This window comes from Microplitis demolitor, chromosome 10 (assembly GCF_026212275.2).
Source record: "Microplitis demolitor isolate Queensland-Clemson2020A chromosome 10, iyMicDemo2.1a, whole genome shotgun sequence".
Classification (NCBI taxonomy): Eukaryota; Metazoa; Arthropoda; class Insecta; order Hymenoptera; family Braconidae; genus Microplitis; species Microplitis demolitor.
The window spans coordinates 17,530,555-17,547,388 of NC_068554.1; the positions used below are offsets into that span (position 1 = coordinate 17,530,555).

At 32.1% G+C, this 16,834-nt stretch overlaps 4 protein-coding genes across 6 annotated transcripts; 2 read left to right on the forward strand and 2 right to left on the reverse strand.

The window, feature by feature from the left end:
* Window positions 1–1,952: 1,952 nt before the first annotated feature.
* LOC103577820 (neuropathy target esterase sws) lies at window positions 1,953–8,910 on the forward strand. Of its 2 annotated transcripts, none has more exons than XM_008558637.2 (9): window positions 1,953–2,153; window positions 2,226–3,753; window positions 4,319–4,792; window positions 4,932–5,545; window positions 5,884–6,159; window positions 6,236–6,422; window positions 7,182–7,298; window positions 7,878–8,491; window positions 8,794–8,910. In XM_008558637.2, the coding sequence occupies exons 1-9, from the start codon at window positions 2,130–2,132 to the stop codon at window positions 8,899–8,901; spliced, it is 3,942 nt and encodes a 1,313-aa protein (XP_008556859.1). In that variant the 5' UTR covers window positions 1,953–2,129; the 3' UTR covers window positions 8,902–8,910. The 2 variants fall into 2 exon arrangements, with proteins under 2 accessions (XP_008556859.1, XP_008556860.1); XM_008558638.2 differs by lacking the exon at window positions 7,182–7,298 and adding an exon at window positions 7,466–7,582.
* Window positions 8,911–9,421: 511 nt separating this feature from the next.
* On the reverse strand, window positions 9,422–11,712 carry LOC103577819 (folylpolyglutamate synthase, mitochondrial). The gene is made up of 3 exons (XM_008558636.3): window positions 11,346–11,712; window positions 11,161–11,273; window positions 9,422–10,679 (listed from the first exon to the last, which is right to left on the reverse strand). Exons 1-3 carry the CDS (start codon window positions 11,418–11,420, stop codon window positions 9,422–9,424), a joined length of 1,446 nt encoding a protein of 481 aa, XP_008556858.1. The 5' UTR covers window positions 11,421–11,712.
* A 98-nt stretch (window positions 11,713–11,810) lies between these two features.
* On the forward strand, window positions 11,811–14,470 carry LOC103577818 (uridine-cytidine kinase). Of its 2 annotated transcripts, none has more exons than XM_008558634.3 (4): window positions 11,811–12,336; window positions 12,849–12,994; window positions 13,055–13,201; window positions 14,252–14,470. In XM_008558634.3, exons 1-4 carry the CDS (start codon window positions 11,945–11,947, stop codon window positions 14,371–14,373), a joined length of 807 nt encoding a protein of 268 aa, XP_008556856.1. In that variant the 5' UTR covers window positions 11,811–11,944; the 3' UTR covers window positions 14,374–14,470. The 2 variants fall into 2 exon arrangements, with proteins under 2 accessions (XP_008556856.1, XP_008556855.1); XM_008558633.3 differs by lacking the exon at window positions 14,252–14,470 and adding an exon at window positions 13,356–13,699 and having other exon boundaries at window positions 11,812–12,336.
* Window positions 14,471–14,512: 42 nt separating this feature from the next.
* Window positions 14,513–15,013, reverse strand: LOC103577817 (ubiquitin-like protein 5). Its single transcript, XM_008558632.2, has 2 exons — window positions 14,905–15,013; window positions 14,513–14,828 (listed from the first exon to the last, which is right to left on the reverse strand). Exon 2 carries the CDS (start codon window positions 14,818–14,820, stop codon window positions 14,599–14,601), a length of 222 nt encoding a protein of 73 aa, XP_008556854.1. The 5' UTR covers window positions 14,821–14,828; window positions 14,905–15,013; the 3' UTR covers window positions 14,513–14,598.
* Between the last annotated feature and the right edge of the window lie 1,821 nt (window positions 15,014–16,834).

The window sequence follows — 16,834 nt, forward strand, 5'->3', positions numbered from 1 at the left end:
AAAAATATATCACAAGTATATATAATTAATTACTTTGGTAGATAAAAATTACCGCAATGCGTGCGGTGATGTCACGGTAATTTTTGTTATAATGTATAGTCTTAATGCGGTAATTTCGCCGCGACAAGCCAAACCACCGTGAAAAAGCGGTAAATTATAGTGAAAATTAACGGAGCTTTACTGAATCACTATGAAATTGCGGTGATAAGTTTTCGAGATTTTTTTCGACTATTCTTACATCTTTGAATTAGTTACTTAGTAAATATATAGTTAAAAAAAAAATATTCCCTAAAATTTCAAGAACAAAAACTATTTTCACGTATTTTTAACAGAAAAAAGTTTTGAGATATAAAAAAGCTATTCTATATTTTAGAGATGATGTCTATGAGCCTGATTTGATAGAATGTGGCTAAATCAAAACTATAAGACCTTTTGAATACTTCTATCTAATAGTTAAGTCTGAGAAAATATATATTCTATTAAAAATAAAACTTCAGATATGAAGAAATCAATAAAAATATAGACGGATCTGCATGATTTAGAAAAAATAGTATTAATGGTGTAAATAATAAAAGATAAAAGATATTTTACCTACCATCAACGTATCACAGCAAACGATTGAAAGTATTTATTGTTCAGTTTTCTGTATTCACCGTGTATTTATACTCCTCTCAACTTCCGTCATAATTTAATTAATTATTAATTTTTCTTGTTATTGCTAATTTGAATAGTAGTATGGAGTATAATTAAACACTAGCTACTAAATGAATAACTCAACAAGTCCAATACATAATATTCAAGGCTGAAAAAATAATAATTTTCAGTCACTTACTGCAAATGGATAATCATAATTAGAATAGAAAAGATTTTAATTATTCAATAGAAGTATACATAAGTATTGCTCTATCAAGCTAAACATTTGTTTGGAAGTAGATCTCGATGCCCTCCATCCGAATCAAGCTTAGTATGAATTAAGATTTTATAAGGAAGCCATCCAGGGGGTCTCTAAGTGGTCAAAATGGTTTACAATAATGATTTTGACGGCTCAATATGACGTAGTATTTACAATTAGCGATATTTGCAAATATTTTTTTCGTTTATTTCTTTCTTCAAAGTTATCTCTCGATCAAATTATCTGATTGAAACGTGTTTGGTGGCAATCTAAAACTTTTGTTAAGTTCTAGAGTTGATTAGATTTGTAATTGATTGATTCAACAGTTTTCATAATAAAAAATGAAAAAAAAAAAATTATTTTTTCGTATATCTTAAATTTTTTACATTATTTAACTATACATGATTTCAAATTTTGTGAAAATCCGGGTCCACAAAAAGTTTCTTCGAATGTCGCAAAACCGCCAAAATCTATTCATTTATCTATTAAAAAGATGTGAGAGGTTTGCATTTAAGTTTCACGCGCGCACGCACTTCCCCTCCTTCCCACACACACACACATTTACTTCTCTTTGAAAATATGTCATAATAGAATCCTCATACCTTCAACTGTCGATATCTGATGAAAACTCGAATCTTGGCTATCGGGGTGAAACCAATACTTTCTCCAATTTTGGGGTAGTCGTCGATTTTCTTAGCGGAAAGTTAAAAATATTTGAAAAAATTGCTCTTACAGTTTTTTAAATTTTCAGCATCGCATATTTTTTTTCTTCATGTAAACAATTTGTTGTAAAAAAATTTGAAAAATTTCAATTTTTTGCTAACTTAAGTGTCGCAACATAGCAGATATCTGTCAATTTTTTAATTTTAATAAATAGAGTAAATAATTAATAAAACAAAATTTTAAATAATTGTGCATCTGAAAACTCTTAAAATCAATCAGTGTACTATTTTAAAAACTATTTACTTTATTTATTTATAATTTTAAATTTGTCTGATGTCTGCTGCATTCACACTCATTTATTTGAAAAGTAAAATAATCCCGCGTTAATGCCGCGCAGGCGCGAAGTTCAAAATGGCTGAAAAGTGAAAATCAAAGGTCAGGTGTCAGGTCGTCGTATAAAACAGATAAAGAAATCATATTTATATTTATTATAATTGCGGATAAATATGACGTCTAATAATGTAAATTCCCGACGTTATTTATTTGAGTAATTACTTGAAATTTTAAAAAATGCATGCGTTTATCTCCAGTCATGGAAGTAAGTACTGACTTTATAAATAAATTTATAAATTTTTATTTGAATAAATAAATAAATAAATAAATTTTTTAGGTAATAGAATTATTTGATCGTTTAAATGAAAGTCTGGACACGAGTTTCCCCTGGAATTGGATAGGTCCTTTGTTAGACAAGTACGAGATATCATCACGTGTAATAATAATAACCTTGGCCTGTTTCCTGGGTATTTTGTTCATCAGTTTGTTTTTAATTCTGCGAAAATGGAAAAACAAAGAATTTTTACCGGAAGTGAAAGAGTTTGTTGGAGTCAGTGGCAAGCCCCGGTTCCGAAAACGAGACAAAGTATTATTTTATGGAAGGAAAATGCTGAGAAAAGTAAAAAGTATCAGTGGACAGGTAAATTCATCATCTGGACAAGGAAAAAAACGACGAGCTGTAATGAGATTTGCTAGGAGGCTGCTGCAATTAAAGAAAGAAACTGTTCCGCAGCAGCTTAAAGTTCTAGAACCTCCTGCTGAGTATCTAGAAGAAGATCTAGGTCCTGGTGAACGTGTACCACCAGATGCGCTGTACATTCTTCAGAGTATTCGCGTGTTTGGACATTTTGAAAAACCGGTTTTTTTGAAATTGTGCAAACACACGGAAATTATGAACCTGCCAGCGGGAACTATGTTGTTTAAAATTGGAGATCCTGATGAAAACGTCTTCATTGTCCAACAGGGGCTGGTTAATGTTTACATTACGGGGTCAGATGGGGCGCAGATTCCGCTGAAGCTGGTGAAAACTGGTGAAAGTGTAACCAGTCTTTTGAGTTTTACTGACGTCCTGACTGGACACACGAGCACCTACAAGACCGTCTCCGCGAGAGCTGTTGAAGACTCGGTGGTGGTTAAATTACCAATGAGCGCATTCCAAGAAGTATTTCAGGATCATCCGGATGCTTTTATTCGAGTCATTCAGGTAATCATGGTCCGTCTTCAACGAGTAACATTCACTGCATTGCATCAGTATCTTGGACTATCAGCAGAGCTTGTAAATCAAGGAACGACAGCTAAAAAAAAGCAGAGCCCATTCTCTGGATCTCCGGTACGATCGCGAACTCGGGAAAATTTCGATCTTACACCCACGGACAAAACTCTGGATCTTTTACACCAGACACCGACGCAACCAGTGAGTATCAACAGCAAGAAGCCAAAGCACGAGTGGAAAGTTTCTGATGAACCGACTCCGGACATGGTACCAGAGTGTGATCATCACTGGTCTGATTCCTCGCATCCTGGCAGCCGGAAACGGTCAGCAGTTGACGTGCCGCTGATATCAGCGCCCCAGGATGAAGCTCAGCTGGTACAGATCGCGACCGATGCGTTTGTCAAGGAACTGGGTCTTGAAGATGACTCGGTCCTCAAAGACGGCAAGGTCCAGATCCGTGAAGTTGCCGCAGGGACTTATTTGATGAAGGAAGAATCCAATAAAGACATCGCCTTGGTATATGTGCTCTCAGGATCACTGGTGATAAGTCAGAGAGGATCTGAAGGAGGCCGCAGCTTTGATTCCAGTGAGCAGGTTCATATGTTCAGTGCTCACGCCGGAGAAGTTGTTGGTGGTCTTGCTGTTCTTACCGGTGAGCTTCAAAAATTCATAACTTTTAAACTAATTGATATTAAGAACTCTTTTCGGTCTTTAATTAATGCTTAGACCTTCCGCTACAGCTTTCGTTTTTGTTTAATCCACTTCCGGTCATTAGTTTTCGAGATATCGATTTATATAGATAGATACGTAGAATAACTTAATTTCAATGGGAAAAATTTGATTTTTGAACTTTAAAAATTCATAACTTCTAGAAAAATTGAAATTAAGAGCTCAGGTTGGGCTCATTTTCATTCTAAGATAATAGTTATTAAAGTCGACATCAATGTTTGAAATTAAAATTTTGGATAATTAATTTTTTTTATAAACTTTTAAAATTAATTACTCGAAAAGTCATCAAGATTTAGGCTCGTGCTTGGTCTTAAATTAAAGATTAAACTTCAAACAACGATTTTTGTTTTTGTTTAATGGATCTTAGCTTAATAGTTTCCAAGTTATTAATTAATGAAGACAATAACTTTTTTTGGGATCATTAGTTTCTAAGTAATGGAATTTCGCAATCAATGATAAAAAAAAAAAAAACAAATTTATTTAAATAGGTGAACCGTCATTCTACACCATCAGAGCAAAACATCCAAGCAGGATTGGGCTACTCAGTAAACAAACATTTTTTGCAATAATGCGAGAAAAACCAACGATAGTTTTGCACGTCGCCAACACCGTGGTCAGAAGGCTGAGTCCTTTCGTAAGACAAGTTGACTTTGCATTGGACTGGCTCTTTTTGGAAAGCGGTCGGGCCGTTTACCGGCAGGGAGATGAGTCAGACTCGACATTTATTGTACTGAGTGGCCGATTACGGTCAGTAATTACTCATAAAAATGGGAAAAAGGAATTAGTTGCCGAGTATGGAAAAGGTGATCTTGTTGGAATCGTTGAAATGGTAACTCAGACACCAAGATCTACAACTGTAATGGCTGTCAGGGACTCAGAGCTTGCTAAATTACCAGAAGGACTCTTCAATGTTATTAAATTACGATATCCTATTGTTGTTACTAGATTAATTAACTTATTAGGTAAGAATTCATTTTTATTTTATTAATTAAAGCTTGAAGCTTTAGCTACAATTTTCATTTCTGCTTAAACAAATTTCGATAAATAGTTTATGAGATATCCAAAAATAAAGTAAAGAATAAAATAAAAAAATGTTTGCAGGTCATCGAATTCTTGGAACCTGGCAGCAAGCGGCTACCACTAGATCATCGATAAAAAGCCAGCACCGAACAACAGCGACGACCTTTGACGCCCGTCCATCCCAAGTTAACTTTTCAACAGTCGCGATAGTTCCAGTTTCTGAAGATGTTCCGCTTACTGCTTTTACTTATGAGCTCTATCACTCGCTATGTGCAATTGGACCCTGTCTACGCCTGACCTCTGATGTCGTTCGCAAGACCTTGGGGACCAGTATCATGGAGACACCGAATGAGTACCGATTGACATCCTGGTTGGCTCAACAGGAAGACCAGCACCGAATTTCTCTCTATCAATGCGACTCGACCTACTCTGCCTGGACCCAGAGATGTGTACGTCAAGCAGATTGTATTTTAATTATTGGTCTTGGTGACAAACCCCCGACTCTTGGAAGAACTGAGCGAGAGGTTGAGAGACTAGCGATGCGGACGCAAAAAGAGCTGGTGCTTCTTCATAAAGAACATGGCCAGAAGCCTAGCAATACTGTCGAGTGGTTAAATATGCGCAGTTGGGTCTCTAGTCATCATCATATTCAATGTCCCAAGAGAATGTTCACCAGAAGGTCACAGTATAGAATTGTAAGTAAATCGTTTTTTTTATACCTTATGCATTTATCTCGAAAACTATTGGTTTTAAAGATAAATTTTATGGGACTAAAGTCGTAGAGAATTAAATTTCCTCTGGAATGAGTACCCACAAGCCCTATTTAGTCTTAACTTTTACCATACGAGTAATAACAATAATAATTACTAGTACTCATTATATTTATCTCGTAAACTATTGATCTGAGTAAAAAATGATAAGAGTCAAAACTTGTAGTAAATTAAAAATCCTCTAGAAAGAGTATCCACAAGCCTTAATTATTTCCAATATTTATTAAGATAATTACAATAACTACTTTTATTATTTATTTTAGAATGAATTGTATTCAAAAGTGCTCATGTCGGAGCCAAATGTGCACAGCGATTTCAGCCGACTGGCGCGCTGGCTCACGGGAACATCAGTGGGATTAGTTCTTGGTGGTGGAGGAGCACGAGGTGCCGCACACATCGGGATGCTGAAAGCTATAATGGAAGCTGGGATCCCCATCGATATGGTCGGCGGTGTCAGTATCGGATCATTTATGGGTGCGCTTTGGTGTATGGAAAAAAATATCACGACGACGACACAAAAGGCCAGAGAATGGTCTAAAGTATGTTGCAATTAATTCAATTGCTGGTTTTTATTTTTTTTTTTTTTTTAATTATATCTAATAAATGCTTTTTTAGAAAATGACCCAGTGGTGGAGGCAAATATTGGACTTGACCTATCCGATGACCTCGATGTTCTCTGGCAAAGATTTTAATAAAACGATTCAGGCAACATTTGGAGACACTTATATCGAAGATCTATGGCTACCTTTCTTTATAATCACGACAGACATCACGGCTTCTTGTATGCGCACGCACACACATGGTCCGTATCATTTTATAAAAATTTTATCACTAACAAAAAGGTATTCTCATTATACGGCTAGTGCATTTATCTCGTAAATTATCAGCCCTACAACAAAATATAAAGAGTTAAAAATTGTAGTAAATTGAAAATCCTTTAGAAAGAGTACCCACATAATATACTTACTCCTAGTAATTAGTACCGTAATTACTGTAATTACATTTTTGGTACTTACTATATTTATTTATCAAGCTATTAATCTTAGAACCAAATGTAATATATAAAAACTTGTTAGAAATCAAATTTCCTCTGGAAAAAATACCCACAAGCCCTACTTGATCTCAAAATTAAAAATAATAACTATAATAATTACATTTTTTAATACCCAGTATATTTATATTGTAAACTATTGGTTTGAAGAGAAAAAGTAAAGAGTCAAAAAGTTTAGGAAATTAAATTTCCTCTGGAAAGAGTACCCACAAACCCTATATATTAAAAAAAAATTGGTAAGGTAATTGCACTAATACCATAACCGTTTAATGAGAATATTTAAATTCATTAGTAATTAGCAATTAGACTAGCAAAAGCTTTATTAACACTTAAATCTCGCACTCGATCATCTGCTTTTTTTAAAATGACGGGAGCGAGTTTATTTATAAATTATATTGAAGTTATTGTTGACGTACTCGCGCGTAGATTTGCTAAAATTATTAAATTCTCAGTTGTAAATTTTGTAAATAAAAAATAAAAGAAAAAATCGTAATGACAATACGTGTTTAGGATCGCTGTGGCGTTACATTAGGAGCTCGATGTCATTGTCTGGTTATATGCCACCGTTGTGTGATCCAACCGACGGCCATCTTCTTCTTGACGGCGGGTACGTCAATAATCTGCCAGGTAAATTTTTTTTTTTTTTTACTTAAATTCAAATTTCTTACATTCATTGTTATTATTATTTGTATTATTAGTATATATAACTCGCTCCCGTCGACAAAAGATGCATCACTTTTTTTTCCATTTTCAATTAATTTAAAATTTAATAAAAAAAATAAAAAAAAAATCAGGCCCATTATGGAAGTACGTGCGAGCTAGTATGACAATAGCTGGAGTATTTCCTCCAATATGCGACCCAGTAGATGGGCATCTTTTAGTCGACGGGTGCTACGTTAATAATGTCCCAGGTAATTATTTCCCTGCATTAAAAATCATTAGAATTAAATTTTTCAAAAAATATATATTATGTGGGTGCTCATTCGCGAGGAAATTTTATCAGCTGTCTAGTATTAATATCAGATTCTAAAAGAAAACAATTTTATGCAATTAATCATTTCCATTAATTAGAAAAATTATTTTTTTTTTTTTAAACTGATATTACTGCTGGACAGTTTGGAAAATTTCCTTTCAAACGAGTACCAACAACCCCTACGTCTGAAAAAAATTAATTTGTGAATTAATTAAAAAAAAAAAAATTCTAAGCTGACATCATGCTGAGACAAGGAGCCCACCACATTCTAGCGATTGACGTCGGATCACAAGACGACACCGATCTAACTAATTACGGAGATTCATTGTCTGGATGGTGGCTGCTCTGGAAACGCTGGAACCCATTTGCAACTCCCGTAAAAGTTCCCAATTTACCTGACATCCAGTCGCGGCTGGCATACGTCAGCTGCGTAAGACAACTAGAGGAAGTAAAGTCATCAGACTACTGTGAGTACATTAGACCTCCAATTGACAAATACAAGACCCTGCAGTTCGCGAACTTTGATGAAATCAAAGACGTGGGTTACCATCACGGGAGAACTTATTTTGAGGGCCAGTCAAAAGCTGGAGTACTCCCGAGGTTCAATGCCGATCGCGAGACTGCTAAAGCTCTACGTGCTAAACATCAATCGAATCAGGACAGCATTTCTTCTTATACTTTTACTGATCTAGCTCAGATGGTCTGCAAGGTTTCCACGCGAAACCGCAGATACGATCTGGATATTGATTCCGAGTCTGATGAATTCGAGGAATATGAAGCTGATCTTGAAGAAGATACTCATGAAGTTGGTTATGCTTCTGAACCTACTGCTGGTATTTTAGATCAGGTAAATTTTCATACACTTTTTTTTTTTTTTTTTTTTTTTTTTTTTTTTTTTTTTTTTTTTGCAAAAATGAATATCAATATTGAATTTCCGTCGAATTTCCTTTTAAATGAGTACCAACAATTCATACTTTAAAATTAATCACTAGTTTTAAAAATATGTCATGTGGGTACTCATTTAAAAGGTCTTTGTATACTTATTTCAAGCTTTAACTATAAAAAATAAAAAAAATTAATGCAGACCCAAAAATTAAAAAAACAAATTTTAGCAAAATGTCACTCATAATAACAAAAAATTATTTACAGAGTCCTGATGACAAACGTTTAAGACGTCGCCCAGGAATTTCGCTGAGTCTCTCAGATACAGAAGCTGAATCAGAGTTAGAGTATCACCCAAAGTTGTTTAATTTGTAAAAAAAATCTTACCATTTATTTCTTCCTTATTGAATTTTTTTATAACGTCTTTATCAAGGCATGTACATATTTAAATAATCCAGTACAAAAATAATTTTTAAAAAATTAATAAATTATATTACAATTTAAGAGATTCGTGCCACAGTGATAGCCGATCAACGTGATAATTGTTTTATTGACATTCGATGTTAAGTAGACGTAATAGAATAATAAAATTATTATTTTATAATGACTAAAAAATATTTTATTTTTACAGATACTACTTTTATCGTAATCTACTGATTTTAGAAAAAAATTTTATTAAACAAAAGTTTTAAACAATGATATTTACTGTGGAAAGAGTATCCACAAGTCCTACGTATTTTTAATATTTACAAAAATTTTAATTTAATCACTCATACTTTTATTTCATAAACTATCACTCGTACGAAAAATTCATATCAGACAAAAAATGTAGGGAATTAAATTTCCTCTCGAAAGAGTACCAACAACCCCTACTTTGAATAACTTTCAAATGTCATTAATCACTGTGCATTTTTAGTTCCGGATCCAGGAGCGCCAGAGCAGCGCCAATTAAATGCAGTGACCCCGTAATCAAAACCTGAACTTGCTCGGCTTTAAACTCGGATTCAATCATCTCCAGCGCTTCTTTAACCGAATTAGCACACGCACCCTTATTATTATTATTAACAACCCAGTGCTCGTAATTAATTTGGCATCTTTTCGCCTGCTCAGGAACCGGCAGCACTCGATTTTCCATTTCTTTTAAAAAAATTCCCGAGAAATTCGGTACAAAATACGCTCCACTAAATTGAACCCTCCCCAAAATCTCCAGCAAACTCTTCGCGTCTCTATTTCCTGTTGCATTAAAAATCAAAACTGATTTTTTTCCCACGGATTTTTTTTTGCTGAACCACTCGACGCAGCAGTTCATACTTTCCTGCGTGTGCGCGCCATCTAAGTAAAAATCCAAGCTCTTAGTCTTTAAAATCTGTGTCCGTCCTGGCCATTTGCATAATTTCAGCCCAGTTTCAACTTTGTCATAATCAATTACCGAATTATTTATTGAATTTTGTCTGTTACTTAACCAGGTCCGCGATAATTCGATCGCTAAAGCAGCATTAGAATATTGAACCTCTGAAGAAACTCCTAATTCCGGTGGATTTTTTTTAAATTCGTGACACGAAATGGCGGACACAAAATTCAATGGACAACAGATGGCGCTGGCCTTTCCGCGTAAAATTTGAATTGTCTCTGACGGCTGAGTTACTGAAAAAGCGGGAACATTTTTTTTAAAAATTCCTGCTTTCTGGGCAGCAATTAAAGGCAACGTGTCACCTAAAAGTGCGGTGTGGTCTAAGTCTAGGCGAGTTATCCCAACGCATACGGGCTGGGGAATAATATTGGTGCAGTCGTAAAGCCCACCGATACCAACTTCGACTATGGCGACGTCAACTGAGGCTCGAAGAAAGACGTGAAACATGAGAATGGTCAAGAATCTAAAGTACGGAGGCATGTCGGCCTCATGATCTTTTTGGGAAGAAAGTGAGTTGTGAAGCCGCCAAAATTCTTCGGTAAATATTTCCTCGGAAATTGACTGCCCGTTTATTCGTATGCGCTCTCGGACTGATATGAGGTGCGGAGATGTGTAGAGTCCGGTTTTGTAACCGTGATGACGAAGAATTGACTCCGTGAACGCGCATGTTGATCCTTTGCCTTTAGTTCCTGCTACGTGGATCACTGATAACTTTTTTAAGTCTTCCAAAGTTAAGCCTGATCTAAAATAAGTCATTATTTCAATTATTTTAAATTTTCATTTTTAGAGCAGATGGTCATATCCAGAAAACTAATGGGTTTAGGGGCAACTTTAATCAGACAAAAATTATAGGAAATTGAATTTCTCAAAGAAAGAGTACCCACAAGACCTACTTTGGTTCAATATTTCATTTAATAATTGTATTTTTAATACCCTCCGAAATTTATCTTGGAAACTAAAGGGTTTACGAGAAAATTTGATTAGACAAAAATTGTAGGAAATTGAATTTCCTCTGGAAAGAGTACCAACAAGCCCTACTTGATACTGATTTTTTCCATGATACGAATTATATTTCAGCCCTAAAACACATCTTATAAATTTCCAGTTCAACAATAAAATATTATCAATCAAAACTGCTTTTATTTTTAAATTTTCATTTAATGGAATACCCGCAGCTTTCTATTTTAACCCGTGAAAAAAAAAAAAAATAAATAAATAATTACCTGAGTAAATATTTTTCCGTTTCCTTGAGGGTAGTATTACCCACGTCATATCTCGATGCCGTTCTCAAATACGCAGCATTTGATTGTAGATTATTTAAAGCTTCAATAGCACTCTTACAATAAAAATATAATAAATTCATTTTTAAAAATTAAAATTCAAAAATAATAAACGCGCGAAAACGTACCTGGTAATTTGCCGTACAATATTGAGAAGTCATAACCATTTTCTTAAATGTATTGAGTAATCTAACGCAATTCATAATTATGCAATCATCAGAACTGATAATAATTGTTTATAAATATGTAATAAAATATATTGTAAATAAATAGAGCACGTGTTTAAAGGTTATATACATTTATCATTGACCGCTTTCTCAGGCTGTTTTTTTTTTTTTTTCTTTAAAGTTTCAGTTGATCTCGATTATATCGAACTGATCCACTCACGCATGCGCAACTAAATATTTTGAATCTGGATTATTATCAATACATCTGCGTGATCGGGTTCTGTGTAATAAACATCCACACCACATCCACTCACGTCTGCCTTTCATTCAAATTTTCGCGCATGTGTTTTAGATTAGGCGCGCGCATCTCATTGCGCATGCTTGTTGAGCAACCAGAGTTCCTAAATAATGCACTCACTAGTGCTGCCATTGAAAAGCAATAAGTAATACCTAGGGTAAATAAAAAAAGGTTAATGAGGTTATTCACTGAAGCAAAAAGAACGTGCAATTAAGTATTAATATTAAATATATAATTATAAAAATAAGTGTTGTTTAAAAATATGGCTGATGTACCAATAATTGATTTGGGTTCGATGACACGTAAAATGTCATACGGTTTCAACAATCGGTTCAATGGAGTCGAAGGTAAAACTCCATTTCTTATCGGAGTGTCTGGTGGAACTGCTAGCGGCAAGTCGACGGTCTGCAAGAGAATAATGGAAAAGTTGGGCCAAGTGGACATGGATCACACGGAGCGGCAAGTCGTTTGTATTTCCCAGGATTCATTTTATCGGGACCTTACTCCTGCTGAAAAAGTAAAGGCCGAGAAAGGACAATTCAACTTTGATCATCCCGATGCCTTTGACAATGATCTCATTCTGTCGACTCTCCAAGATATTCTTGCTGGAGTAAAGTGCGAAGTTGCTACTTATGATTATAGGACCAATAGCTTGTAAGTTTTTTTTTTTTTTTTTTTTTTATAAAACAGATTTTTTTAAAAAACTGATTACTTGATTACAAAGCTGATGAAATTTCCTCTCAAACGAGTACCAACATCACATACTTTTCATTACTTTATCTACATATATATTTATCAAGAAATATATAATTTTTAATAATATATATTATTTTTCAAGTATATTATGTGGGTACTCGTTTGAGAGACAATTTTCTCAGCTATTTTATTCATATAAATTTAAAAAAAAAAATTCTAGTTACTGCAAATTATATGTATATATATAATCAGGATTTTTTGTTCATAAAATTCTTATCAGTATTAAAAAGCTTGTAAAATTTCCTCTCAAATGAGTACCAACAGCGCATACTTAAAATAATAACGAAAATTGATTAAATTAATTAATTAACCATTAATCACTAGTTTCAAAAGTATGTCATGTGGGTACTCATTTAAAAGGTCTTTTTGTCTAGAATAAAAATAATATATCTATTTAATTATATTTTTAGACTGAGAGACCAGACGACAACAATTTATCCCGCAGACGTCGTTTTATTTGAAGGAATTCTCGTGTTCTACTTTCCCAAAATTCGTGATCTTTTTCACATGAAGCTTTTTGTTGACACAGACTCAGATACACGACTTGCACGTCGCGGTAAGAACTTTTTTTTACAATTAATAAATTAAATTAATTAATTAATCAATCAACTAACAGTTCCTCGGGATATTAATGAACGTGGTCGTGATCTTGAGTACGTGTTGAACCAGTACATGAATTTTGTAAAACCAGCCTTCGAAGAATTTTGTCTGCCCACTAAAAAATTTGCTGACGTTATTATTCCTCGCGGTGCTGACAATACAGGTAATTAATTACATTGATTATATTAATTGATATTTCTCTTTTAATTAATAATTTCATTGAGATAAAAATGGGTGCTGTCCGGTGGATTTTTTTTGAAGAAAAAAAAAAAATTATTTAAAAAGAAAAAAAAAAAAAATAATTGTATTTATTCCAGTGGCGATAGACCTTATCGTGCACCACATCTGGGACATTTTGCATTCAAAAAAAATGAATGGAGCTGAAATGGCACCAGTGCCCGGGCAGCATCCATATCTTCATCGTAGGCGCATTTCTACATCATCAGACACCCTCAGCAGATGATTTATTTTATTATTATTTTATATTATATCATAAATTTAAACAGAAACGGCATGTCATTTCATCGCATCCATCATTTAAATTTTCTTTACAATATTTGTAATTTTTAATAATAATAATAATAATAATTATTTATTATTACTGGTGGTAACATTTATAATTATGTACAGTTCACAGTAATAAAACGTATAAAAAACATTATTGTACGTTACATTTACTCCCCTAGCCTTTATTGGGCGATATTTATATTATTTTTAAATTCGCTATTTGGAGATTGTGATGATTTACGGAAAACTATTGGCCTTAGGACAAAATTTTTGAGGAGTTAAATTGTAGGAAATTTAATTTCAGTAAGATAAAGTACCCACATCACCTACTTATTCCCAATTTTTTATCCATGTGCATAATGATTATATTTATTAGTGCTCAGTATATTTATTTTGTAAACTATAAGTTTTATCGTAAAATTATAAGAGTTAAAAAATGTAGATTATTAAATTTTCTCTGGAAAGAGTACCCACAAGCCCAACATATTCCTAGTATCTACCAAACTAATAATAATAACAGTAATTATTACTGTTCATTACATTTATTTGGTAAACTATCAGTCCTACGAGAAAATGTAAAGGGTCAAAAATAGTAGGAAATTAAATTTCTTTTGGAAAGAGTACCCACAAGAGCAAATTATTCAAATAATTACCATATATACTTATAAATGATATAAAAAGTAAAATAAATAAAAAAATGTTTCAGTGGCAATAGACTTGATAGTACAACACATAAGAGATCTATTAGCTGACTGTGCCGGTAGAGTTGTCGTGGAGTCTGAAAGTCCAATTAATTATCCTGACGGTTTACTCAAAAGACCTCACTAATTTATCGATCAAATATATATTTATATATTATCAATGTTAAAAATCAAAATATTTATATAATTAAGTAAAGTAATATATATTTTTGTTGATTAAATAAATTTATGTTTTAGAAAAAAAAAAAATAAAATAATAATAATAATAATAATAATAATAATGTATTTATTTATTTACACTTTGGATCCCCTCCATCACCAGCAACCAGCAGCTTTTATTTAAGAATTCAAATTACTGATAATACAATTCTAAGTTCATTCCATCATGAATCTCATAGTCCTGTAGCTTAATATGATCCTTGTAAATAGTGTACCATTTTTTCAAAACAATTTTTTCCCAGTGAGTTCCAGTTTGAGCGGCAATTAATTTCTTTAAATCTCCAATTGTGTCGTCTGGGTTACATTTAACTCGTACTTTTTTTCCCAAACGATCATTGCAAGTTATTTCCAACATTGTAATATCTAATTACAAATTAAATATTCAAAATTTAAATTACTTTCAATTATATTATTTATAAATTATTTCAATTTTACTTACCACTTAATTTTTAAAAAATCCTATACTTTTTATTTATTTATTTAATTTATTCAACGCACAGAGCTCAATTTAGGTTCAATTTAAGGTTATGTACTTGTACAAGTACCCAAAAATCGATATTTCAAATTATAAACTACGAGATATCGAAATTTTTTATTTTAACGAAAGCGCGGGAAATTTGAAATTTAAAAAAAAGGGATCAGAAATACCGGCGCTGTTTCAAGGAAAATTATAGGATTTGATAATGGTAATTGGAGTAATTACTCGGTAAGTATTAATTAATATTATTATTATTATTATAAAGTACTAAAAAATTGAAGTGTAATTAATTTATTAATTAATGAGAATTTATTAAAAATAATTTTTACGGAAAAGTTCAATAGAGATGTTTTCAATTTAAGGAGGAAAATTAATCACTAGGGGGGTTAAATTGGAACTGAGAATTTGAAAAATTTAATGAGACTAATTATAAGTATCAATTGTTAATATTTTATCAGTAAACGATTTTTTAAATGAACAATAAAAAATTAATAGAAGAAATTTTTTATAATTTTTATCTGTGGGAGTCGAGATCTCGGGAGCTAGTGATCGAAAGACGATAAAATATAAATAAAAATCGTAGCTTCAAGTGTCAGCTTTAATTTGAAACTAATTACGCAGTCACTACCAGACAGATAAGAGACACGGGACACTACGGCCTGTATATACATATCTATAAATATATTTAAAATATATATGTATATATATATTTACAACAATTCATTAATTACATATTTTTTGTTGTTTTATTTCTATTGGTGTGTTTGGACCCACCACCCCAGGGTACTTTGACGCCTTTTTTCCACACGAAATTAACATTAATTTCTATTAATTGATGATCGATTCGAAATACTAAGATTTGCTTCACTTAAATTTAACTTTAATCAATAAATTTTTTTAAAATTAGTAATTAACTTTTTTTCTACTAAGTATAAATTTAATTATGAATCTAAATTTTCCCGGGTATATCGCAAGCGTCCCAGTGCGCCAAGCGGAGATTCCGGACAGACCATAATTAATAAGGGTGCATTCTGAAATGCGCTACGCTACAGCTGTTTGAACTTGATTCATTTCAAAATTCTTCTTAGTATTTTGAATTTTAAAAAAAAAAATAATAAATTTCAGGTAAATAAATAACAAAAAAATCATAAATAGTACGTAGACATTATTATTGCTCGTTAAAATATATATATATATGTATGTATATATTTTTAATAATGTGGTAGTTTTTGTTTTAATATTAATTATATAGATTTAACATTTATTAATTAATAAATTTAATAATAATTATTTTTGTTTTTAATAGTACAGATAAATTTTGTTTAAAATTGTTTGTTAATGTTTAATAATTGTTTAATGATATTTATTATTATTTTTAATAGTAACAATCTCATTAGTTAATTATTCTATTAATTGTTTAGATAAAAAATTAGTGGGAAATAAAATTAATAAAAAAAAAATAATCATAATAATGTCGGATAAATATATAGTAATTAAATAATAACAATGATATAGATTTTAATTAAAAATTTCATTCGCTAAAAAAAAATACGATCTCTATATATACTTTTTTTTTGTTTTTATTTATTTATTTATTTTTTTTGTTTATATATATTAATAATTAATAGGATGTATGTTGAGAGTACTTCATTAGTGATAAATGAATAATGAGATCTACTTTTAAATTAAATAAATACTAAAATACGTGATTATTTGAGTTTTGGCAAATTCTTATTATTAGAGCGCATGCAAATATTTCATAAACTTGAGGGTTTATAAAACTTTTATGAGGACAGAGGTTGTAGATAATTTAATTTCCGATGGAAAGAGTACCCTCGAGCCATAATTATTTTAATTAATTACTAAAGTAATTAGTGTAATCTGGTATTAC